This window comes from Pelodiscus sinensis, chromosome 1, assembly GCF_052426305.1.
Source record: "Pelodiscus sinensis isolate ZL-2025 chromosome 1, ASM5242630v1, whole genome shotgun sequence".
NCBI classification, from domain to species: domain Eukaryota; kingdom Metazoa; phylum Chordata; order Testudines; family Trionychidae; genus Pelodiscus; species Pelodiscus sinensis.
In genome coordinates, this window is record NC_143052.1 from 68,070,327 (window position 1) to 68,096,780 (window position 26,454).

The following is a 26,454-nucleotide window of genomic DNA, read 5'->3' on the forward strand; positions in this document are numbered from 1 at the left end:
CCCTGCTTCATTTGCAATGTCGGTATGTCTAATTTACATCCCTCTGGCGACAGAGGGATGTAGTCTAGACATACCCCTAGTGACAGATGATGTTGGAAAAGCTGAAGTACTCACTGCCTTTTTTGCCTCTGTCCTCACAAACAAGGTCAGCTCCCAGACTATTGCACTAGGAAATGCAGTATGGGAAGGAGGTGGGCAGCCCTCAGTGGAAAAAGAACAGGTTAAGAACTATTCATAGAAGTTAGACATACACAAATCCATGGATCCGGATTTAATGCATCCAAGGGTACTGAGAGAGTTGGCCAACTGTCATTGCAGAGCTTTTGGCCATTATCTTTGAAAACTCATGGTGTTTGGGAGAGGTCTCGGATGATTGGAGAAAGGAAAATATAGTACTCATCTTTAGAAAAGGGAAGAAGGACAATCCAGGGAACTATAGACCAGTCAGCCTTACCTCAGTTCCTGGAAAAATGATGGAGAGGATCCTCAAGAAATCTTGAAGCACTGGGAGAGGGGAAAGTGATCAGGAATGGTCAACATGGATTCACCAAGAGCAAGTCATGCCTGCCAATCTGATTAGCTTCTATGATGAGGTAACTGGCTCTGTGGACATGGGGAAGTTGGTGGATGTGATATACCTTTACTTTAGCAAAGCTTTTGATATGGTCTCCCACAATATTCTTGCCTGTAAGTTAAGGAAGTATGGATTGGATAAATGGACTGGAAGGTGGATAGAAAGCTGGCTAGATTGTTGGGCCCAACGGGTATGATCAATGGCTTGATGTCTGGTTGTTGGTCGGTTTCAAGTGGAGTGCCCCAAGGATCGGTTCTAGGGCCAATATCTTTATTAATGACCTGGATGAGGGGATAGATTGCATCCTCAGCAGATGACACTAAGATAGGGGGAGAGGTAGATATGTTGGAGGGAAGAGATAGGGTCCAGAGTGACCTAGACAAATTACATGATTAGGCCAAAAGAAATCTGACTAGGTTCAACAAGGACAAGTGAAGAGTCCCTAGCATTGTTATAGGCTAGGGACCAATTGGCTAAATAGCAGTTCATCAGAAAAGGTCCTGGGAATTACAATGGATGAGAAGCTGGATATGAACATGGTCGCTGCACTGTGCCAATGATCAGCTGATCCGGCACAGTGTGGCAATGTAGAGGCGGATCTGTCAGCTGGGGAAGCCTTTGCCGACGAATCCCTTATGCCTCGTGAAACAGGGTTTATAGGATCAGTAGGCAAAGGTTTCCCCAGCTGACAGATCCGTGTTTAGACTGCCGCGCTGTGCAGGATCAGCTGATTGTAGGCATAGCGCAACGGCCATATTTATTTTAATGAAGCAGGATTATTTAAATCCCCACTTCATTGACTATGCCGGATAAACTAGTTTACATGGCTCTGTCGACGGAGCCATGTAGTCTAGACAAACCCTAAGTTACAGGCTATGAGAGAGCTTAGGTTAAATTTTACCTGCTAACTCTTGTTAAAACCACAGGTCATCTTGTCTTCACTGTGTGGTTACACTGTGTCTGTTACTATGTAATTCAAGACAAGTTAAGAACACACCTTTTTTCCTAGAGAAGACAAGGTTTAAGGCCACTTTAAGTTCCCTTTACACTGCAAGAGTGGTATAAAATTAGTGCAAATATAATTAATCCCAATTTGAAGACCTCTTCAGTCTGCCTGAATTAATCAACTCTTCACAGGACTATAGACTGTATGTGCCAAATTTAAAGTTTCTGAGCAAAATTATTTTGAGCTATCCAAGTGCAAATACCTACAGAACAATGTTCAGAGAGGTAAAAAAATGTAGGATACATTTTTCTTTCCCTAAAACTCAAAAATTACTATATAGTATAGTTTGAACTTAAAAACCAATCTTTGCAACCAGTACTGAGAAATTTCCGACCAAAAGGAGTATCTTTTGAGAAAATTATTAATGTTTGAATATAGTTTTTTAAAAGAGGATGTAACCTTCTTCTAAACTATAGTTTTGCTACTGTGATACTTGAATAAATATGTTTTTGAAAAGAGGGAAATTGCCTTTGTATAGGGTGGGGTTTGGTTGGACATAACCACCAGCAAATCATGAGGGAAAAAGAGAACTCTCTATATAGGAATTTATGAACATCTACATAGGCTCAGATATCAAATTCCAGTAAATTATATAGAATTATGTGAAGCACATGTATCAGACAGTTCTTTACAATAACCCCCTGCTTGCTTGAGCTGGGATGACATGGAAAGATTCCTGCCACCTTTTGCTTGCAAAGGTCAAAATATCAATGCCCTTATAAAAAAGAGAGGTTATGATTGTAGTTAAAACTGACTGAAGGAAAGGACAATATTTTCATTTTTTGAAAAGACACTTCTGTTCTATACCAGAGTGAACTCTGTATGAGACATCTTGCAGCTGATATTTATGGAGTAGGGTATTTTGAAGCTGTCAGCTTGGATTGGCAGGTATCATTCTGTATCATGTCATGTGGCATAAAAGCTAACATTATTTTCTGACAAAAAGCCACACAGAAAATTACTTTTATCAGAAGCGAGTGTATGCATGTATTTGTTCCCTTTTGTTTCATTACACACCTATATAGATAGTTGGCACTTAACAATTCTTTTTAGCAAGTTACTGGACCACATTGGTTCATAAATTTTAGATCATTTGCCAATTTGGAAGGTTTTTAGACTTAATTTAATGATTGGCAAATGCATTTATAAGTCATTATTTTCAAATACTGCAGCAATTAAAACTGGTAAAAACTCATACACAGAAACGGATATAACAGTAAAAATAACCATATTGAATTTTCACTTACTAAAAAGCATGACATCTTTAATCCTGGTTTATGATTAAAGTACAAAGTACAAAACAAAGCTGTAACACATAATAGATAGGCTCACTGCAGATGAAGAGCCCTCCAACCTCTCTTCTACCCCATCACATGACGTGTGTGTGTGTGGGAGGGAACTCAGCCATCTGTAACCTTGAATCATACCATAACCTTTCCTGCTTGTTTCTCTGCATGGAAAGGAGCATAATTTTCAGATGGTATCTTAAGCATGGAGCTCTTATTTCAATCAATTTCCTGTTGTGCTCGGTATCCTCATGTGCCTTGTCTGTGGATGCAGACTCCTGCATCCGCTTCTCTGCCAGCCATGGTTGTACTAATAAGGTTAAATATGGCCAATGAGGAGGAATTGGTACCTACAGCAGTAAGGAGTTAATGTGCCCTTTTCGTGGCCAAAGCTATCAAATTTGTCTCTCCCTATATTACTGTCTGATTAAAAGGAGTTAGTCTGTTTACACATAACATTGAATCAGTTTACTTAAACGTGTGATTCTTTTAAACCAGTCTAGTTAAATTGTTGCAACGTTTTGTGATGAAACTTTTAAATCAGTTTAAACCCAGTTTATAGTGGTTTGGTTGCCCTCATAAATTTGCAGGGCAACCCAAACTGATGTTAGCAATTTTAAAACAATATACTTGTGCCCCCATAGGAGTTTTCATCAGTTTATATAAACTGATTTAATTGAAATAGTTTGTTTAAGCTGGTGCAAGTTTAAATGAGCCTTAGCAGAGAAATAATAAGTAATGAATTGCGTAAGATTTTTGCAACTTCCAAAAAATTTTTTTTAAATGTTAATATTAGGAAAACCTTATCAGTGACAGAACTGTGTTGTAGTAATTTATGGAGGCTTTGATTCTGTAAACTTCTAACTGAATTCACGTACATAACAGAGCTGCAAACATACCCAAAGTTGCACATGTGCTTTGTGTTTGATTAAACATGGCCCTTGTGGTCTGTATTGCTTCACCTTAAAATTTTGATTGTTGTCATGTATTTTATCATGTTCTACTGGTATTATAGATTACCTGGAGTTGTCATATGTACCCTACACCAATAATTTTAATTCCTTTTATTTTCTCACTAATTACTTTTGTAATGTCATAAGTGAAAACCAGGTATTCTAGTATGACAATGTATCTAGTATTAAATGGAATATATATTTATTTGCATTTCATTTTATCATTTTGTTAGTTTTACATAGTTCAGGCACACGGATCAATTCACATTGGGACTATGTCCAAGAGATGTTTGCAAGTCATTTTGATCAAACATGTACAAGCTAAATTATCTTACATTACTTTATGTGGCAATAATTTTTTTAAAAAAATCACCTTTTCATTTTCAAGCAAGCAAATAACTAGTTGAATCAAAGTAATTTTATAAATTAAAGCATTCTTTAAGACACTCGGGGACTGAGCCTGCATTCCTTGCAGTCTTACTGAAGTTAAAGAAATGTTGAATGTGGAATGTATTTGTGTGTAGTTCCTGCCCTGCAGATGTTTATGTGCATTCTTCAAGCACATGAGTAGTCCTGTTGAAAACAATGTTAAATACTTGCAGAAGTGTTTGTGGGATTAGGCATAAATTGTTACTTAGAGGAAAAAAAATAATGAAAATAAAAACCTATACCGTGTAAGATTAACTGGTTAAAATGAGAGATCTTTTCACTGATTAGTCATTACAAACCCAACTTCAGAAACACACTTTCAGTTAGAAACCTGAGACTAAAAGACTTGCTCCTGCTTTCATTGATTATTCACAAAATTCCTTATGGGTTACCTGGAGATCAACAGGTTGCATCTACGTCATGCATCTGACGAAGTGGGTCTTTGCCCACGAAAGCTTATGCTCCTACACTTCAGTTAGTCTATAAGGTTGATTTTGATCTCACTTGCACTGGTGTAAACTAAAATCAACTCCCTTTAAATCAACAGATTTACTCTGGTATAAAAATTAGGTAATGGGATCGGAGTCAGACTCCTTCACTCTTTAAGTAGCAGTGGATTTCACGGTTATTTAATTAAGGATATTTTGAAAAGAAAATGCCTCTCCAAAGTCCCAATTCTATAATTGGATCCTCAGGGGCACAGGTCGAGTTGAACGATCAGGGTCCAAACTGGGTTGCCCTTTTTTATTACTTGAGATAGAACACATATTGAAAATTGCAATTAGTCTGCAAAATTAACTGTATGATTAGTGTTCATCTATTTTTTTAAATATTTCACTAGTGATTTGTGAAGATTGTGCAAATTAAAATAATTATTTTTCTCACATGAGTATTTCTTGTAGGGAAAAATAAGTAAAATATGTTATTTTAGAATGTTAAAACAATATTTTCCTTACATTGTTCTTTGTGTCCAGAACATCACAGAATTGCTGCTTTAGACAAGACAAGTTGGTTGCTGGGGAACATGAATCAAACTGGGTACTTTCGGGTTAACTATGACATAAGGAATTGGAGGTTGTTAATTGACCAACTAATGAGGAACCATGAGGTAAGCTCCTGGTTCCATGTCTTAAGATCTGTTTTGATGTGTCAGCCTTGTGAGCCATGGTGCTGCTTTTATCATCCTTAATGGTTCCATTTTTCTGGTTTTCCCCTCACAGGTTATCTCTGTCAGTAATCGAGCAGGTTTGATTGATGATGCATTCAATCTAGCCAGGTATATTTTCCTGTAGATAATTTAACCTAATATACTGTCCTGTAACAATTTCTGCTTTTATCATCTCAGAGGATGTGTGTGTTGTGAAATTAAATATTTTAACCCACTTTAATTTATACCAATTTTCTTTCACTTTTTCTTTTGTCCCCACTCCCCTCTGCTATGGAGCATAAGCATTGTCTGTAGCACTCTCCTCTCACCACTCTTGATCAATAATTGCTGTAGGGTATTTCCATGTCTTCAGAGTCCTGTTCAGCTTTGCAGCAAGTTCAATACAACATGTTGGAGATTAATAATCTCTTCCCTATTTCTCTAATGAACTAGGTTTTATAGTGTTGGTTGTTTTTTTTTAAATGACACTATTAGTATGTGTTATTTGTAATGGAAAACACCTTCAAGCTTCAGGATTTTTTCCCTCTGATATGTAGTATTGTATCATTTTCCAATATGTATTTTGATAATTCATCATACAGGATTTTTCTATGTGAAGTTGGTTATGCCACAGGGAAGGTTGTGACTCTATTGAATAGTGCCAGACTTTATATAGTATTTTAATGCTTTATTGTAGTTTGCATCTTTACATAATTAGATTAGATAGCACAATGCCAATTCAATAATGATTTGTTAGCAACATGAAATATTCAACCATCATCTTCTGCCTTTTTACACATCATGGCAAATCATAACATCTGACAAATGGGTGCTGCATTCAATCCGTATAATTTATACTATCCCCTTTACTTCCATTCCCCCTCTCCACCCAGCTACCCCATCCCTCTTCAGCGACCAATCTCATGATGATATCCTACAGCACAAAGTTGACCATCTACTCAGATTGGGTGCCATAGAACTGGTTCCACAGTTGCATGAGGGGAGTGGATTCTACTCAAACTACTTCCTTATTCAAAAGAAGAAAAGTGGGGATGGTGCCCCATTTTTGACCTTAGGGCCTATAACAAATTTGTAAAAAGACAGAGGTTCAAGACACTAAACACCATTATTCCTGCTCTGGAGCTCGGTGACTGGTTTTTGTCCCTCGACTTACAGGACACCTATTTTCACGTGCACATTCATCCTGCTCATAGGCGCGTTCTCCGCTTTGCCCTAGCTATGCACCGCCACCAATACACTCTCCTGCCATTTAGACTTTCTACTGCACTGAGAGTTTTCTCAAAATGCTTGCCATAGTCACTGCTCACCTAAGGAAATTCGACATAATCATTTTTCCTTATCTCGACAACCGCCTAATCAAATCCAGATTGGAGTTACAGTCTCACCACGACATCCACACAGTCAGGACCTGCTTCCATTCCTTGGGCCTACTACAAAACAAAACAAAGTCAGTACTCACACTGGTATAGTCAATACAGCACAATGCGACTCAACAGTGGCAACGGCTTTCTTGCCCACTGAAAGGTTTGAGAAGATCAGGGACTTAGCTCAAAAGTTACGCATCCTGCCACAGGTCACAGTACATGATTGCCTTCAGTTGCTTGGCCACTTGGCAGCATGCAACCCAGCAGTCCCCAATGCATGTCTATTCATGAAGTGCCTACAGGGCTGGCTCAACCAGGTCTCTCTTTATTCTGCCCATGGTAAAAAATGCACTACTATGGTGGACAAAGACACAAAACTTATGCACAGGAATCCCATTTCAACCACCAGAACCCTCTAATGTCATTGCAACAGATGCCTCCCTCATGGGCTAGGGGACACACAAGGGAGATTTAATAACACAGGGCTTCTGGACATGAAAAGAAAGGGCTTTCCACCTAAATGTACTGGAACTAAGAACTGTAAGACTAGCCTGCCAACTTTTCCTTCTGGCAATAGCATACAAGCACATCAAGATATACACCAACCACACTGCCAGCATGTTTTACATAAACAAGACAGGCAAGTGCCCATTCCCATGTCCTCTGTACAGAGCCTATTACCTTGTGGAATTGGCGCCTTTCCCTTGGAATCACTCTCATCACTTGTTATCTACCAGGTGCACTGAACACCACAACCAACGCAATAAGCAGATCACTGCCTCAATAGCACAAGTGGCAGATAGACCAGGAGACACTAGATGTGATCTTCACACACTGGGGTTGCTCTCTAATATGCCTTTTCACAATGAGTGCCAACAAAAAATGCCTCCTATACTGCTCCAGGGAGGGCATAGGCAAAGGCTTCCTCGGAGACACTCTTACTATGAAATGGAACCGTCAGCTCCTCTATGTATTCCCTTCCATTCCCCTCCTTCTCTGCACAATACTCAAGACAAGGCCAAAGTTATTCTAGTAGCTCCATGCTGGCCCAGACAGCCCTAGTTCCCTTTCCTCAGCAAAATGGCACTGTTTTCTGCCAATTTCCTTGCCACACAACCCCAGGCTGATACAATAACCAGGTGTACAGACCCAACACCCAAGGTTCCTCAGGCTTCATCTAAAGACTTGGGTCCTTGTTGGCTCTCAGACATAGAGTTACAGTGCTCTGACCAAGTATGCAGAGTACTTTTGCACAGTTGTGCTGCCTCGATGCAGAAAACATACGCCGACAAATTGATGCATTTTGCAATTTGGGCCATCCCATGTAACATCTCTCCTGAGACTGCCCCATTACCTGTCATTCTTCACTACTTCTTGCAATTAAAACAGTCCAAACTTTCTTTCAGCTCTATTAGGGTGCGTCTACACTGCACCGTTACTTTGAGATAATGCGAGTGTCTACACAGCCATTTCGTTATTTTGAAATAATTTTGAAATAATGGATGGCTTATTCTGAAATCTGTAAACCTCATTCTACGAGGAATAACTCCTATTCCGAAATTACTATTTTGAAATAAGGTGTGTGTAGACGCTCCACTGCTGCTATTTCAAAATAGCCCCTCACCAGGGCCATTCTAAGTTATTCCTCCCCAGTGCTCCCTGGGGCTCTAAATTGAGATAGTACATCTACATTAGGGAAGCCTGCCTTGGACTAATTTTGAGGATTCCCTGCCATGTAGATATGCTATTTCAAAATAAGCTATTTTGGAATAACTGTTCCGGAATAACTTATTTTATAATAAGCATGCAGTGTACAGGTACCATTAGGTTGAATGGAACCACATTCCATTCAAAAATAGATGATAGCACAGCCAATGACAAAGTGCTTTAAGAAGCGCCTCTAGTCATTATATCCTGATGTAACTCTGCCAAGAGAGCTATGGATCCTTCATTTGGTTTTCAGTGTGCTCACCAACCATCCATTTGAGCCAATGGCCACTTGCATGCTTCTTCACCTTTCTACAAAGACTGCATTTTTGGTTGCAATTACATCCAGCACGTGGGTGGAAGAAATGGAAACCCTGATGGCGATCCTCCCTCCACCACCTTTTTTAAGGATGAAGTCATGCTACGTACCCACCCCAACTTCCTCTTCAAGGTTTGCTCTTTGTTCCACATAAACCAGACTATTCATTTATCTGTATTTTCCCCTAAACCTCATACCAATACTTTCAAAGCAAAGATGCTTACAGTAGATGTCCACAGAGCTCTCTCATTTTACATTCACATAATGAGGTTTTTTAGGGCTTCACCCAAATTTTTCACATCCATTGAAGAATGCAAAAAGGACAATAGATGTCCTCCCAAAGACTATCTCACTGGATTTCCAACTGCATAGCCTTATGCTACTAGCACAACCAGCTTATTCTACCTACCTCCATCCAAGCCCATTCTACCAGGGCCCTGGTGCATTTGCAAAGTGCTACGTGCTCTCTCACGGACCTCTTTCTTCAATCAGGGTCACTGTGGTGGTGTTTTCTACAGCTTACCTGCCAGATCCAAAGACCCTACCTCTTTAGAATATATTGCTTTGCAGTCACCTGGTGTGGAGCACCCGGAGAGATGTCTCTTGAAGAAGAGGAGGTTGCTTACCTTTAGCAATAGCTGATGTTCCTCAAGATGAGCATCCCTGTTGGTGCTCCACTGCCCTCTCGTCCTCCCCTCTACTTTGGAGACCTCTTTTTTCCACAGGCCAGGTATCCAGGTTGAGAAGGAACTGAGGGGAGAGTGGCTGTGCATGCGTGTCTGTACAACACAGCACTCGTGCTCTGCTGTCACACATGCATGGCCCTCCTAGACACTGCTTTGAAGAGTCTGGTCTGTGGTGCTGGGACACATCGACACCTGCTGTGGAGCACCCACAGGGATGCTCATCTCAAAGAATGTCAGTTACTGCTTGTGAAGGGGGGGGCTATCCCTTCTCCTCTTCTCCGTCTGAGCGGCTGTGCCGGCTTATTTCCCGTCCGCCTGTATGAGGTTCCTCCGGCCTCTACCACTAATCTGGCAACCCTATTCCCTCGCCAGAATTCATGGTCTATTCAACCCACTCTCACTCGAGGCCGTCCACCCAGCAAAAGGTGGGGTGGTAGGGGGGCCCGGACCCGCCCTCTCTCATGGGCCCCAGCCCAGGGCCCTAAGGACAAGTTCCACTACTCAAAGCAGGATATCACAGCTACAGTCTTGTGTTTGGATTTTCTGATCTACTCATAGGGGCAGTGTATTTCAAGTGGGGCCAGCATACTAAAAGGGGCAACACATGTCTCTGTCTGCCTCTCTCAAACACACACAGTGAGTGTGTTACAGTCTCTCACACAAAGTGTGTGTATCTCTCTCTCTCACACACACACACACATATACACACACACACCCCTTGCACTGTGAAGCCGTGTATGCATCATCAGGAGAAGAGAGAGGTGCACTTTAGTAGATAATGTCAGTTCATCAACATGTTTAGTTTCTTCTGGGAAGTGTTTACAACCACTGCCATGCATCTATTGTATTTCCTCCTTTTGACTAAGTTCATGCTGCCTTGTAGGGGATGAGGTTACATTGACAGTAACGCATTAACCCTCGAGGGCTCAGCCAACTGCTAGTTCATCATTTAGTAGCCAGACATTCCCAGGGAAATATTCCACCCTCGGATTTCATCACCTCAATCAAGCTTTACAGTCCTCATTGCTGTACACAGTATTAAATCGTTTGCTTAAAATTGTTTAAAATTTGTATATATGAATATACTGTCTTTTGTCTGCTAAACAAAATTTCCCTGGAATTTACCTCTCCCACCATTTGCATTAATTCTTATAGGGAAATTGGATTTACTTAACTTCATTTTGCTTAAAGTAGCACTTTTCACGAACATAACTACGAGGGTAAGCAAGGAGTTACTGTCACCAGTTACTGCATCAGCTAGGTAGGAAAAGAAGTTTTGGAGAAGAACTGCTTACCACAGCCTGGGAGGGTAGTAGGAGCACTCTCCCTTTCTTTTTAACTCATTTAACTTTTACATATACCTCCCCATGTGTGCAACGCTAATTACAGCTCATCTCTGAGGGTATGTCTACACTACCCTCCTAGTTCGAACTAGGAGAGTAATGTATGCATACCGCACTTGCTAATGAAGCCCGGGATTTGAATTTCCCGGGCTTCATTAGCATAAGCGGGGAGCCGCCATTTTTAAATCCCCGCTGCTTCGAACCCCGTGTAGCGCGGCTACACGGGGCTCGAACTAGGTAGTTCGGACTAGGGTGCCTATTCCGAACTGCCGGTACACCTCGTTTCACGAGGAGTAACGGTAGTGCGGAATAGGACCCTAGTCCGAACTACCTAGTTCGAGCCCCGTGTAGCCGCGCTACACGGGGTTCGAAGCAGCGGGGATTTAAAAATGGCGGCTCCCCGCTTATGCTAATGAAGCCCGGGAAATTCAAATCCCGGGCTTCATTAGCAAGTGCGGTATGCATACATTACCCCGCTAGTTCGAACTAGCGGGGTAGTGTAGACATACCCTGAGTGAAATCTGGTCCCTATCATGGGGCCAGCATTCCACCCTTAGGGCACATCTACACTAGGAAATTATTTCAAAATAACAAAATTCGAAATAATAACTCCCGAAATAACAAAATCAACTAAGGGGGAACCTTGAAATTAGTCCGAGGCAGGCTCCATTAATGTGGATGTGCTATCCCGACTTAGAGCCTCAAGAAGTGCTGGGAAGTAATTACTTCAAATTACTCTGGGGAGTAGTTATTTTGAAATAGCAACAGTGGAGCGTCCACACTACCACTATTTTGTAATAGCTATTTTGAAATAAGTTTTTTTCCTTGAGGAAAACAGGAGTACAGATTTTGAAATAACCAGTCTGTTATTTTTAAATAATGGGCTTGATAGTGTGGATACTCCACTTATTATTTCGAAGTAAGGGGGGTTATTTTGAAATAACCCCATTGTGTAGACCAGGGCTTAGTCTACCTAGTGTAGACCTTGCCAGTAGAATGCTATGTAATGCTTTGAGCGACATTGACTATTAATAGTACTACTGCATATACCGTAAAACAACATTCTGTTCTAGTTTAACTGTAGCATGGCACTTCAAAGCTTCTTTTCATTGCTAATAAAGCTTGAGTTGCCTGCAGCCATACAATATTAGTCTGTGATCTCTTCAATTTCCATAAACTAAACAATGTCAGATCTGCCCAGCACCTCAGTGACAATCTATGCATGGCAGGAAATTGTATTGGTAATTCAATAGGTGGCCATCTTCCTTCTGAATCCCTACTGAGCCAATGGCCCAGGGCACTGTGGTGTTGAAAGTACCCCTGTGACGGACCGGGCCGTGTCTGGGCACAGCTGAGGGCGCCCGCTCAGGGCGAATTGCTCAAATCCGGGGCTCCTTACAGCCCCCAGACTGGTGACCTCTCCAAACAGGCCACAAACCAGTCTCAGAGCGCTTCAGCTGCCTGCCTGAAGCCTCACGAGCAAAACCCCTCCGACACCCCAGCAATATCCGTGCCCCAGATGGCCCCGGGCCTCATAAACAGGTGGGGGGGTCCTAGCACCCAATCCCACCTACCCCGAACAAGTTCTGTCTGGTTCCACGAAACCAGCCACAGATCCCTGGTCAATTTACCCTCTGGATCTTACCCGCAAATCACGCTGGGCCAATACTTTAGAATCTAAAACTAAAGGTTTATTATCACAAGAAAGAAAAGCATGAGAGTCAGGTTGTTAAAGAATAGTACGTTACATGCACCAAATCTCCCAGTCCTCGATGCAGGCTCTAGCAGAGATGTTACAGCTGCTGGTTTAAAAGTTCTTATTGCGCAGGATGGGTCCACAGGTCTTTTGGGCCCTTCAATCCCTGCAATGCTGTCTCTGGGATGAAGTGCTGAGCTGAAGACAAAATGGCATCGACCACATGGCCTCTTTATACCTCCTTCCTGGCCTCTTCTTGTATGCAGCAGGTCACCTGGTCAGAGGCCAATCTCTGTGTTTCCTGCTGGCTGCTCTCAGGTGACAGCCCCCATTCTTTGGGTGTGTCTTTGGCCCATCAAGTGCCATTGTCCCACAGGGCCTGGCTAATCAGCCTGTCCATAGCAATGCTTAACCACATTCAGAGAAATATTCAGCTTCTACACAGATTACAGATTCCTACCTACACACACAGACATTATACACTCACATAAATAGCGTACATAAGATCAGGAAACAATAAGCTCCCATTCAATACCCCACATGGCTCCCTTTTATACCAATTTCTGGGGCCAACGCCCCAACCTAGGGGTGCAGCAGCGATCTGGCTGCTTCCCTCCAATTCGGTAATGTGACAACCCCTTCAAAGATGAGATGTAAAGCCAAAATCCTGACTGCCTAGTGTCTTTAAAGGTCCCATTGTGGTTTTTAGAGTCCAAGGTTCTTTACCCACCTGTCCTGACCAAGGTCATATTTGGGTTATTGCCTCTTATGTAAATATTCTGCCACATTCAGATGAATAAGGCATGCCTCACTTGCCTTCCCAAATTGTTCTGCAGCGTTGCTGAGCACTGCGACATTTCCCTAATGAGATGACTGAACTTCAGTGATTTTTAAAGCCCTTTGGGATCTTTCACATTGAATGCACTGTAAAAATGTGTCAGTATGTCTTGTTAGGGTTCAGCTACAGACTTCTTCTGCTGCAGTTAGCACTTCTGCATAATAGAAGACTGTATACATTTGTATTACTTACCTAGGGTGAAATGTCCCTGTGATGGTGATCCATAGGTAGAGCTCTATTTTGCTTTTTTTCTTCTTCTGTTTCTACAGGGTAGAGCAGTATATATCACTATGAGGAAGCTGCCTTGCAAGAGAATCTGGGTGTGGCAGATTGAGTTATGAGAAAGGTTTACATATTTACACACAGCAGGTTTATAGCCAGTGTTCAAAGAATAATAAACTACATTCCTAGGGATAGACAAATTCCCCATATTTCTTCAGATAGATATAGAACATGTTCCTTATTGTCTCCTTTTCAGTTCATATGCAGAACACCATTCTTTCTAAGACAAGATATGAAGAACCCTTATGACTGTGTTTAATTTAGTTACATTGCCTCACTAGATATATTGGCTCATTTTTGACTTTGGCTCTTTGATCCCTGTTGCTCTTTTCTCCCCTCCTCCAGCAAAAGAAAAGAGAACCAGAGGTGAGACTCTTACTCCCATTCAATCTCCTTTTTGCAGGGAATAAGAGTCAGAGCAGCATAAAAGGGCTCTAAAAGCTGAGTTTCCATGTGATGAAGAATTCTTACACAGAAAACACTGCAGAAGAAAGCAGTAATGCTGCCTTGCAAGAACCATCTTGCAAATAATGATATACATGCCATGCCTTTGGTGATAGAGGCATGGCTGTATGAGAGGGTGCTGTGGGGATCTAGGCATTGCTGCTGGTCACACAGCAGATCCTAGAAGCAGGGCTATCAAAATTAGGGCCTTTCAATTTCCTAGACATGATGAAAAGGGCACATAGATAGCTTAAAGCCTCTGGTGGAGTAGGGTGCAGGACCCACAAAATATTAATCCAACCCCTCTGGTTCAGAGAATTCTTATATTTTTTTCAGTATGTGCTTGAGCCCCAGTGCCCCCACAGAGTTGGTGCCTATATCCCAGTCTATTTATTGGTATGTGATGTCTAGAGATTATGGTTATGTAATCGTCCATGCTGAAGATGTGAGAGCAAGTAATATCATTAATAGGACGTTGAGGTAGCAGTTGTTGCTTGGTTATCACAGATGTCATATGTTCATCTACATCAATCAATACATGCATACATAAATGTACTCTGAAAAATGCAGAAGCTGTGAATGTACCCACTTTTTAAAATGTCTAGTTATTAATATTTTCATACTTAAAAATAATTAATGAAAAGAAAATCGCAGGCATATTAATTTCACTTTTGTCTTTCTAAAAATTGGTTCCAAGGTAAACAACTCCCATTTACCATACACTGTATTTCTGCCTGAATAAATGATATGAGTAGTCTATATGCAGAACAACTCATCTCAGAATCTTCTGAAATACTCCCTGGTGTGTTGCTGAAGTTGATATGGGTCGTGTCCATTCTGTGATACAGAGATTTGATTTACTTTTTTAGTGTCCTAATATGATATTTCTGGCTGTTATTAATGCTAAGTTGATCCACATTTTGTTTGTAGAGGATGTACTAAGTTCTCTCTTTAGTGTAATTTAATACCCACAGGTCTGGGGAAAGCTGCAAAATTATTATTTTGATAATCTATCTTGGAGCATTGAATAGTTTCTTTTGATATTCATATATGCATTTACATCTCCAAACTGTACATTATTCTTTTTATCTCCATTTTTACATCTCTCAGACATAAACAATAGAGACAAATAGATATCTCGAAGGAACATTTTAAAGTTGTCTAGCTTTCATTTCCCAAAGTTTGGACCATTAAACGAGTTTACTCTTTCCCAGTGGCTTACCCACAATAAATTAATAGGAGTTGAATTGAATTGTTTTTGAAAATTATTGTTTGGGTTTCTGTGTGGTTTGTCTGACTTCTTATCTTATCAGTTCTGTGGATTTATTTTAGGGTAGGATAACCCCTGAACTTGGCTTTCAACTGTGGTCCCTAGGCACAACCTGAGCATCTGGAGAATGGCAGCACTGGCAGTGACATACTTTATGGGAAACAATCCCTTAGGCTTAGTCTACATGGCAAACCTTGTTGGCATAGCTGTCAGCTAGGAGTGTATAAAAATCAGTCCCTCTGCAGCTAGCACGGCAATGCCAGCAAAAACCCTAAAGTATGTGCCAATATATCAGCCAAAGGATTCTTTTGCTGGTATATTTTATGTCATTTGGGGAGGCAGTTCAAACGTACTAGCAAAGGACTTCCTATGTAGCCACTGTCTCTACATATGGGCTTTATCAGCATAGCTATAGAGAGTTGGTATAGATGTGTCAATAAAGCACTCATAATGTGGATGAGCCCATAGTCTTTTTTGACCAAAAATGTTGAGCATGAATAGGCTTCAGGCACCCTTCCTACACTGCCTCACTTAGAAGTAGAAGGTCAACTTATTTGATATGAGTTGCCCCAAATTTTCAGACGGTCTAAAGCCACAGAAATTGTAGTAAAACTAGAGTTATTAAAAGTAGACAGAGAAAATTGAACTAAAATGGAAGAAATCATTTGCACAGTATATCTAGGCTTAAATTGAGCAAAGGATAATCCAGATAGCCAAAATCAATGGTGTTATAAGAAGTAAGAAACATCTTACTTTTATCTTGCCCTCAGTGTATTCTTTCCTATCACTTTTTGTTGGGCAAATATATCACAGACCCAGTGCCTGTGATGTCATGCGTATTACCCTTTGGTACCTGGGTTCAAAGGGCCTTTATAGTCTCAGATTGATTCTTAAGGGTGTGTCATGAGTCAAAGTTATACTAAGCACATAGACCTATGTTACATCAGATTTTCAACAATATAAGGTTTGATTGGGGTACTAAGTGGGGGAAGTGAAATAGTCTTAGTGTCCCATGCAATAGATGTTGCCCCATTATGAGCTAACATTCTCCTTTCATCTCTGGAGTTGTTTAACTGATTTCCCCTCTGGAAATACAGCATATTTACAAGGTTCTTCTGATCTCATCTGTGCTTTAGTCAGCCTAAAGTGTCAAGGTGATTGAATCCTGGTTTGCATGTCAATTGCTCAGGAAATGAACTCTTAATGCTGACAATCTGTTCTTATCGACTTTTATCCGGTCTTCTATTGGGGGCAATGTCATCTAGAAGGTTGCGATAAGGCAACTTATTATTTGAATATTCAGATTTTCTTTATGCTTTTCCATTGGATCATAGGCCCAGCAATGAGGTAGAATCTGCTCTTATTATATTTACTGGTGATCTGCTAGCAAAGGGCAAGGATAAAAAGTTCATGCCAATTCTTGTAGATCTTTCATGAGCATTTGATACCAGTGATCAGGTGTTTTGATTGATTAGCTTGTGGGCAATCGTTCTTCTGTTGCAGAAGATAGGGTGTGTAGCCTGGGTTATCTCCCAGACCACAAATTGCCACTCTGACCCCACTTCCTAGATATATCTACACTGCAATTAAACATGTGCAGCTTGTGCATATCAGCTGACTTGGGCTCATGGGGCTGTTCAGTTTCAATGTAACTCTTTGGGCTCTGGGACCCAACACTTGCCTGGTTTGCTGGAGCCTGAACCCCCAGTCTGAACATCTTGTACTCCTATTAAACAACTCTGTATCCTGAGCCTTGTGAGTCTGAGTCAACTTATGTGCCAGCTGTGGGTCTTTCAATATCTGCTGTCTTTATCTGAGAGTCTCCTTTTTCCAAACTCAAAGTGTAATTAGGTCCTGTTACAGGTGTCTGGAGTAGGGTGACTGTCTTTCCCTGGGACACTTGGTAAAACTGCTCAGATCAAGTGAGTTTAATGGCAATCCATCAGATCTATGCAGTACAAACATTCAAATTACATCAAGTTGACTGAGCCCCCATTAAAAAGTAATACTGCATAGTGAATTCTTTTTATTTACCTTCTTATCTTTCAGGCTTTAGGGTTCACATGGAGAGAAGTCACACATATACCCCCTATAGCCCTCTCTCATCTAGGGGGTGACTGACAACCCAACACTCCCTGCCTCTCATTCTTCATTCTCCATGCCTAGCTGGGCTCATGGAACAGCCTGCCTCTCTCAGTACATGGTACTGTGGCTTCCTGAGACAACACGCTGGGGGGGAAGGGGCATTCAGAGTCACAATTCATCCCCTTCCCAGATTTCTGCCAGAGTTCATACCATAATGTGGCCAGCAGCAGTGTTTCAGCACTGGGGGAGGGGGGGGGGGAGAGGGGGAAGGGATGGGAGCTAGTTCCAGCCTCAGGGAAGAAGGAGATGGGAAGGGATGACCTGGCCCATATCTTTGCAGAGCTCATCCCTTATTTTCCATACAGTTTCGAATGGCAGCTAACATGTGCAGGCTGCTGCTGGCCACCCACATAATCCATATCCTTAAGCTTTAAGGATGCATCGAGCACAGGTGCCCAGAGAAGCTGACTACTGAGGTTTCAGTGGCCAGGAGCCTGGCCAGAGATGTGGCTCAGCATGGGAGGGTGCCTATGGAATGGATCAGTCCCATGCTCCGTGGGAGCAAGATCCTGGGCAGAGGGTCCAGGTGAAGTGGGTGCTAAGCCCTGCCCACGGACTGCTATGGAGGTCAGGAGGGTGAACAGACTGGAAATCACTTCTCTACCCCCACTCCGGAACATGGCTGAGGGGCAGAGAAGCTTCCCTGTGACAGCACTCTGCAAGACTTTGGCCCATATGGGGCTTGGCTTCTCCTGGCCAGTTCTCTAGCCTGGAGGGTCTTTCCTAGGGCATCGGCTAAGCCAGGAACAGTGGAGGAAGGGAACCTGCTGGTCAGGCTGCTGGCGAGCTCAGCACTCCAACCCAGGGCTGCTTCTCTGCAGTTTTGGGAGCGGGATCCACCCACTGAGGGATATGAAGGAGCAGCACTGCTGGGAAGGAAAGAGTTAAAGGGGGAATGCAGGGAGAGGACAACTAGGGGGAGCGCATAAAGGGCTGATGCATGGGCAGCAGAAGCAACTCATTTGCTAGCCTCCACCTGGTGCCTTCCTGCACTCACCAGCCATTGCAGCTCACAGCACACAGTGCTGGACAAAAACAGGATGGAGAGACCCTGCTGGCTTTAAACAGACTAGTAAATGTAGTGGCCAACCCCGCATGCTGTTTCTTCATCCCACTAACATCCTTGCACTCCCCCTGCCATAATCAGTCCTTGGACCTCCCTCCCCTGCACCCACTGCTATTGGACTGGTGGCTGGCAAACAGAGATCCTGCTAGCAGTAGGACTTGCTGGTATTCTTGGAAGGAAGACAGAAAATACGAGACAATTTGCTCAATTTTAAGAAAAAGTCAGGACTCATACATGAGGTCTTAAATACGAAAGTTCCCCTTTAAAAACAGGGTGCCTAGGAGTAGCTTACAACTGAAAGTGCCTATCTTCAGGGCAGATTGTCAGAAAATGGTGACAGACACCTTAATTTGGTGACAAGTTCTATAATTAGATTTCATCAATAACAAATATGAACTCTGGCATCATTATACAAGTCTTACCATGGAGTCAAAGGGTACGTCTACACTGCAGTGCTAGCTCAAAATAAGATACGCAATTTGAGCAACGCAAATTATGTATCTTATTTTGAAACAGACTACTATTTCAACAAGTCCCATAATCCTCATGGAACGAGGTTTACCGGCACGTCAGAATAGGCACCCATTATTTCGATTTACATTTTGGAATAATAGGCGTGCTGTCAAAATGCAGGAAATGCTATTTCTGGATACTGGAAGTATCCTGAAATAGCACCACAGTGTAAATGTACCAAAAGACAAAGCCTTTAGATTCCATCCTTATCTCCACCCAGATAAACTGGACTTTGTGATAATGGTAATTAAACCAAAAATCACATCATATCAGGTTATTCCCAGTCACAATGGATCAACCACTATTTAGATCAGTGTTTCCCAAATGGTGTTCCACGGAAGCCCGGGGTTCCACGAAGTGAAAATAAGGGTTCCGCGAGAAAATTCCCACGTGGAACCTGGGATCAGCTGAGGAGTCCTCAGCTGACCCTGGGCTCCACTGCCCCTTTGAAACACATGGATCAGCTGTGAGGCGGTTGCCCCTTTAAAACACCGCCTCTGCATGTATCAAAGGGGCAGCTGCCGTGGAGCCTGGGGTCAGCTGAGGACTTCCTGGGTTCCAGGAAAGTGCTGCATGGAACCCAAGATCAGCTGGGGAGTCCCCATTTGACCCCGGGTTCCTAGCTGCATGCAGCACAGCATGGAGCCCAGGGTCAGCGGGGGACTCAGAGTCTCCCACTGACCTCAGACTCCATGGCTTTGAAATGCACAAGAGTCCCCCATTGGGGACTCTTGTGCATTTCAGAGCAGGCATGCCATGTGCAGCCTGGAGTCAGTGGGACTTCCCTGTGACCTGGGCTGTATGCAGAGTTCTGCATTCCTTCTTTGAAATGTACAAGAGCACAAGCATGGGCTCTAGTACATTTCAAAGGAGGAATGCGGAAGTGCCTATCGACTAGAGAACTAGTCAATTAACTGCATTTTAACATTATTAAGAAGAAAAACCACTGTCCACATTGAAAACTGCCAATATAATGCATATTCGTTTTTTAGCTTTATTTCTTGTAAAATTAAATGTGATTTTTGTTTTTAAATATGTGCAATTGAATTAAATGTTGATCTCATGACCTTGTTTAGCATTTGTTTATTATTTCCTTACTTATTTATGGTCTACTTTTTCATCTCCATATATAAGATTGTTACTAGGGATTCTGCAAAATTCTTTTGAATTTAAAAGAGTTCTGTGGCTAAATAAAATTGGGAAACACTGATTTAGATCAATTGATATTGCAGATCATACACCAAAGATCATACACCAATGCTGCCAGTGAATTATGTTGTAAAATAAATACAGGATAGCTAAATAAAAAAAGAATGAGAGCTACTGAGAAGTTAAAACAGGAAAAATCAAATAACAGGTGAATCAGAATTTGTAACTCCAAATGGTGGCAGTATTGTAATAAACTGCCAAGTTTCTGAAAGTCTTTTAGGGCTACCCAGAATAACTCTGGGGAGCTCCATCTTCTCATTGAATTATTGTGCCCTGTTTCAATTCAAACAGTACAGAGATAAAAGATTTTTCTTTGAATCCATATTTACAGTCTCATCACACAGAGAGCAAGCTGGCAGTGTCTCTATTGAGGGGAGGTTTCTTTTCAGGGCAGTGACTGACCTAAAGTCATCACCACAATGGCTATGTGTTTTTTAATTACCACGTTCTCTGATAAACTCCTTCATTAGTAATCCCCAAGGCTTCTTTTGTATCTGGTGAGTTTAGTTACAGGGCTTCATGCCATGTACATTATTTCAATTGCATTTTGACAGGCACAGATATGTGAAAACACATACTATCCGATTAGTTTTATGAAGTTTAAATATCTGTACACTTATACATCTAACCTTTACTTTGATCTACACAAGTGAATTAACTTGACTGCACTCTAGCACAGGGGTGGGTAATAATTTTTGACCGGGGGCCACTTCAGAAATTTGTGAAGTGGCCCCAGGCCACCCCAGAAGGGGCAGGGCCTCAATCACAAGGGGCGGGGCCAGGACACTTCTGTGTTTCCCTGCCCACAGACCCTGATTGGTCTGTGAGTGGGGGAGCGCATGAAGTCTTTGCCCCGGCACCCCCAGACAGAACTGCCAGCTGTTCTGAACAGCTGGCAGTTCTCTTTAGGCACCCATGCCCCTGGTGGGTGGGAGGAGACTTTGCAAACTCCCTCCCTCCCGCCCTCATGTCAATCCTGGCTTGGGGGCAGGGAGGAACATGCAAAGTCTGCCCTTGTCCTGCAAGGGAGTGCCGCGCTTAGAGTCACCCGCCAGCTGAGCAGTTAACTCTAAGGCTATGTCTAGACTGCAGGCTTCTTTCGAAAGAGGCTCTTTCGAAAGCATCTTTCGAAAGAGCCTCTTTCGAAAGATCGCGTCTAGACTGCAGGCGGATCTTTCGAAAGAAAAATCCGCTTTTTCGAAAGAGAGCACCCAGCGAGTCTGGATGCTCTCTTTCGAAGACGGCCTCTTTACATTGAAGAACGCCTTCTTTCGAAAGAGGAACTTTCAAAAGAAGGCGTTCTTCCTCGTGAAATGAGGTTTACCGCCATCGAAAGAAAAGCCGCGTTCTTTCGAAATAATTTCGAAAGAACGCGGCTTGAGTCTGGACGCAGGGGAAGTTTTTTCAGGAAAAGGCTACTTTTCCGGAAAAATCCCTGAGTCTGGACACGGCCTAAGTGCCGAGCCCCTTGCAGGGTGGGAGGAGACTATGCATGCTTCCCTCCACCCCCAGGTCAATCAGGGACTGGGGGTGAGGGGAGCACATGAAGTCTCCGTCCGCCCTGCCCCTGTCCTACAAGGAGCCTGGTGGAGGAGGAGTGCGAAATCTCTCACTCCCTGCCCTCTGTCACATGGCGCTTAGTATCAATCGCCAAGGTTGACTCAAGTGCTGTGCGTTCCCCTGTCCCTAGGCCCCTGATTGGCCTGGGAGCAGTGGAGTGGCAGGACTTCTGCGGGCTGGATCAACCTTGGTGGTCTGGATTTGGCCTGCGAAGGCCCTTTTGCCCATCCTTATTCTAGGATGATCTGGTCAGCCAGCGTCATAATAGGGAAATAGCAATGTAAAGGTAAAACTTGGCTCTCATTTATATTTAAGCAAAATAATTTTCTAGTGCTTTTCCCTGTGAACATAGCTTTGGAGATGTAACTAGCTGTAAATGTCTCAGAGGGGTAGCTGTATTAGTCTGTAACTTTAAAACAATAAGCAGTCCTGTGGCACCTTAGAGACAAACACATGAATTAGGTCATGAGCTTTCGTGGGTAAAACCCACTTCATCAAATGAGTTGGACTTCAACTGATCTGATGAAGTGAGCTTTACCCACGAAATCTCATGACCTCATAAATTTGTGAGTCTCTAAGATGCCACTGGACTGCTCGTTGTTTTTATAGCTGTAAATGCATTGTTGAAAGCATCTCATTTATTCCCTAAAAACTGCATTCTGCTTATAGCCTGTCCTTCCAGGTTTTCCTTTCAAAGTCCAGAAAAAACATAGCCATAGGAGCCTTGATTTTTGAGAAGCACTTCAGATGAATGCACTTATATGGAAACAATGCTACCCACTCCACCATAAGCTCCCTACCAGTCAGCTGCCTCAGGCTGAGTCAGCTTCTTTGCTGAGCAGCCAGTGTGACATCTGGATGCAAAGAGAAGAGTTGTACCACTGCAACACTCTAATGAAGATGCTCTAAATCACTGGGGTATGTCTAGACTACACCCCTCTGTCAACAGAGAGATATAGATTAGGCACGTTGAAATTGATAATGAAGCAAGGATTTAAATATCTCGTGCTTCATTAGCATAAACATGGCCGCCACTTTTTTTTTTTAAACGGAGCTTTTTTGAAAAAAACATGGCAGTCTAGACATGGATCTGTCAAAAAAAAAAATAAAGCCTTTTTCGAAAGCTCCTGTAAATCTTGAGGGTTTATTTTTTGACAGCTCTGTGTCTAGACTGCCGTTTTTTTTAAAAACAGCTTCATTTTGAAAAAAAGCAGCGGCCATGTTTATGCTAATGACACACGGGATATTTAAATCCCTGCTTCATTAGCAATTTTGATGTGCCTAATCTACATCTCTCTGTCGACAGAGAGGTGTAGTCTAGACGTACCCTGGGAGACAGCTTAGTTAATCCGCCTCCATGACAGACAGTACCTATATCAGCAGGAGAATCTCTCCCACTGACAAGCACTCTCTGTTCCAGTGCCTAGGTCAATATAACTATGTGACTCAGGTGAGGATTATTCACATTTCTGAGTGATACAGTTGTATTGAAGTACTTCTTTAGTATAGACCAGGTCTTAGCAAGGCATTGAGTACAAGGCACTTTGATACTAATCTTTCTGTGGCCTTTGCTAGTTCATATCCCAGTATTTGCAAACATGGGGCCCTAAAATTAACTATCTAAACAAAGGTGCTGAACATCATCAGCACCCATCGGCACCTTTCAGCACACTGGATCTTGGAGCACATATTGGAGCATTTTCTAAGTCTGAACCTGACTGTCAAAATGATTTATCCTTTAACCTTTGTTTTACACTCCTCCATATAAAATCCAAATCTGTTCTTGTTGTTGGAAAAAATATTTCCCTGAAGTGTCTAGTGGAAGCATATGTGTGACAATTAAAACTATGCAGTTGTAGTTATCTTTATCACACTAATACTTCCCCAGAGATTAAGAATTAATTTATTCCATCATCTGAAGTCTTCCAACATATTCAAGATAATTGGATTCATATTATCCTTAATTATGTTACTTGCAGCCCTGTGCAACCTAATGCCCAAATAAGTCAGTTTCATAAGGACCTACTTAAAATTCCAGGGCTAGAAATTAGTATGTTTGACAGTGGTAGGAATTCTCCTTTAACCCATGTAATATATTTCAAAACCTCTCCAAATTGTGACTACCATATCTAGGTTTGCTGGTATTGCTTTGCTTTGCTTATTCACAAACAATGGTATGTGTACACCGTGTATTCAACCCTAATTATTCCTTCTCAACCAGTTGCTAATGTTTCAAGACAAAAGCAAACAATAATGTTCCTACATGGCTTCCTTAACAAGTGCCTCTGTGTTCTAGCAAAGGCAGTTTGTCCTAGATTGAGAGCATGGACCACAGTGGATTGATGGAAGTAGATATTATCTATTATTTTAATAAATGCTGGCCAACCTCCAGATTATCTCTGTGTACATGGTGAGTGGCTCTACTGTATTGTGTCATTCACTTTTTGTTCATTTTATAGCCCTGCAGCTGTTGACTCTAATGTGGCTTCCCACAGGTCCACCCTTTCACATAAATCCTGTTTGAGTTGTGCCCCTTGGTTAGTAAGGATGGCAAGGTGCAGACACATGGATATTTTAAAGTAACCAAGTGCCTTTTTATATGTCAATCAGTCTGCTGTACTGCACAGCAAAGCCTTGCTCTCCATCCTAGCTGGAGACAAGCATTTCAGTTCATATTTGCATGTGCTCCTGAAAGAGTCAAAGTAGTTCCTAACAATCAACACGCTTTAAAAGTCTGCTGTGCTGTAATTTCTTCTTTAGCTATCCCTCGATGTGAGGACGATGTCTGGCACGGAGATTTACTGGTGGGTTTTTAAGTGGCTGAGGATGGAGCCAAATTTGTGCCCTGCAGATTTTCCCACAGAAGTGACAGGTGTGATTTTGAAGGAGACATAGTTGTTGGCTGGACTGTTGTGTCCTTGCTTTCCTATTTTGTCATTTCTCTCTCTCTGTTCTCCTCAAAGTGGGATGTGGATTACATGTTGACATTGTATCTGCTCCTCTTATATGCTATAGGGCAATGAACCACATTTTCAACACAGTCCAGGGAAAATGCTAATTGAAGAGACTCCTAGTCAGTGAAATAAATTACTGAGAACAAGTCAGGAATTTGTATAAGATTCTTCAACAATTGGGAAACAATGTCCAAAAATTCTGTCAAGCCTCTCTAGAATACATAATACACTGTACTGATGTTGATGGAGTGTATGTGTTTCTTGGATGATGCTGTTCTCCAACAATCCCACAGAAAGGAACTCTGTTTTAGTTATTCCTTGAACTAGAGAGTCATTTAGGTGAGAATAATTTCATCTTGGAAACTGTCTTAACAGTATTTCTTAGCAACAATCTAAAGTGGGTTGGGTCAGGACAATTCAAGGAAGCAGAACAATTTCTGTTGGCTACAGTTTTGATGCATGATGGTCCAGGCTGGCCTTTGAAGTGAGCTTGTGATGGATGCATCCACATAACATTGCTGAAATTGAATTCCCATGTGATGGCTGGAGAGAGGAACAGCCTACTGCATTTGTTTCACAAACATGAGCAAGAGCTCAGCAGAATTATACTTGAATCAATAGAAAACACTTAGCCTGGTGTTTGAAGTGAAACAAGGGGTGCAGGGTACCCCCACAGTACCTTCCTCACCCTGGACCTACTGCTCTTCTAATCTATATGACGGCTGTTGTCTGATGTGTTTGAGCAATATTTTTACATTATGTATTTTTGATCCACATTGCAGTATGAACTCTGAACCATTGACCTGCAAGTGTGAACTTTTGAACTGCAAGTGCAAATTATGCTTTCAGAGTTCTGGGTTTACATTTGTGGCTTTATTTAATGTAATTTTTGAAAATGTGGGTCAGGGTTTTACTGTAGCTCACCTGAAAAAGAACAGCTAGATCACTTGGCTGGCTTTAAATTAAAGACAAGTATTTTGAAAGAAAATTGTGTTTGGTTTGTTTCTGCCTGGCTTGTAAAATGTATCTTTCCCACTACCCATTCCTCCATATAAGTTTAAAAAAGAGAAGAAAAAAATGATCTTGTAGTTAAGACACTGGATAGAGACTTAGGAAATGTAGTTTCTGTTTCTGAGCTAGAAATTAGTATGTTTTCAAGTCTTTGACTGTGATCGAATTCTCCCCTAGCCCAATTAATATTTAATTCCAAACCTGTCCAAATTTTAGCTACTACATCCAGGTTTGCTATTGTTGCTTTGATTTGATCATGTAGAAACAATGAAATGGTATCCACCTAAATGGATAGTTTCTCTCTGCCACAGACTTTCCTTGTGACCTTGGGCAAGTCATTGAAGTTCGCCATGTTTAAAATTTCTATCTGTAAAATGGGGATAGCAACACTTTACAAACCCCTTGTGTGTAGAGAAGATATATTCAAAACTTTGGGAGGTGATTCGATATTATGCTGATAGGGAGCTACTTTCACTTCATGCTTACCCTAAAAGAGTTAATATAGATTGAGAGGGGAGCTAATTAACCTAAAAAGTCAGAGCTCAGGGGAATCAGGTGACTAAATATTCCCTTGACTGAGAAAAGGAGCTGAGGAGGAACAACCAGGGACTGGACTTACTAAGACGGGAAG

At 42.0% G+C, this 26,454-nt stretch overlaps 1 protein-coding gene across 2 annotated transcripts in view; it reads left to right on the top strand.

Annotated features, from left to right (window-relative positions):
- TRHDE (thyrotropin releasing hormone degrading enzyme) overlaps positions 1-26,454 on the top strand; it is a 346,334-nt gene that overhangs the window by 263,350 nt on the left and 56,530 nt on the right. For both annotated transcript variants that reach the window (XM_075931934.2, XM_075931938.2), the window contains 2 exons: positions 5,223-5,356; positions 5,469-5,524. In XM_075931934.2, coding sequence (XP_075788049.2) covers positions 5,223-5,356; positions 5,469-5,524 — 190 coding nt within the window. The remainder of the gene's footprint in view (positions 1-5,222; positions 5,357-5,468; positions 5,525-26,454) is intronic.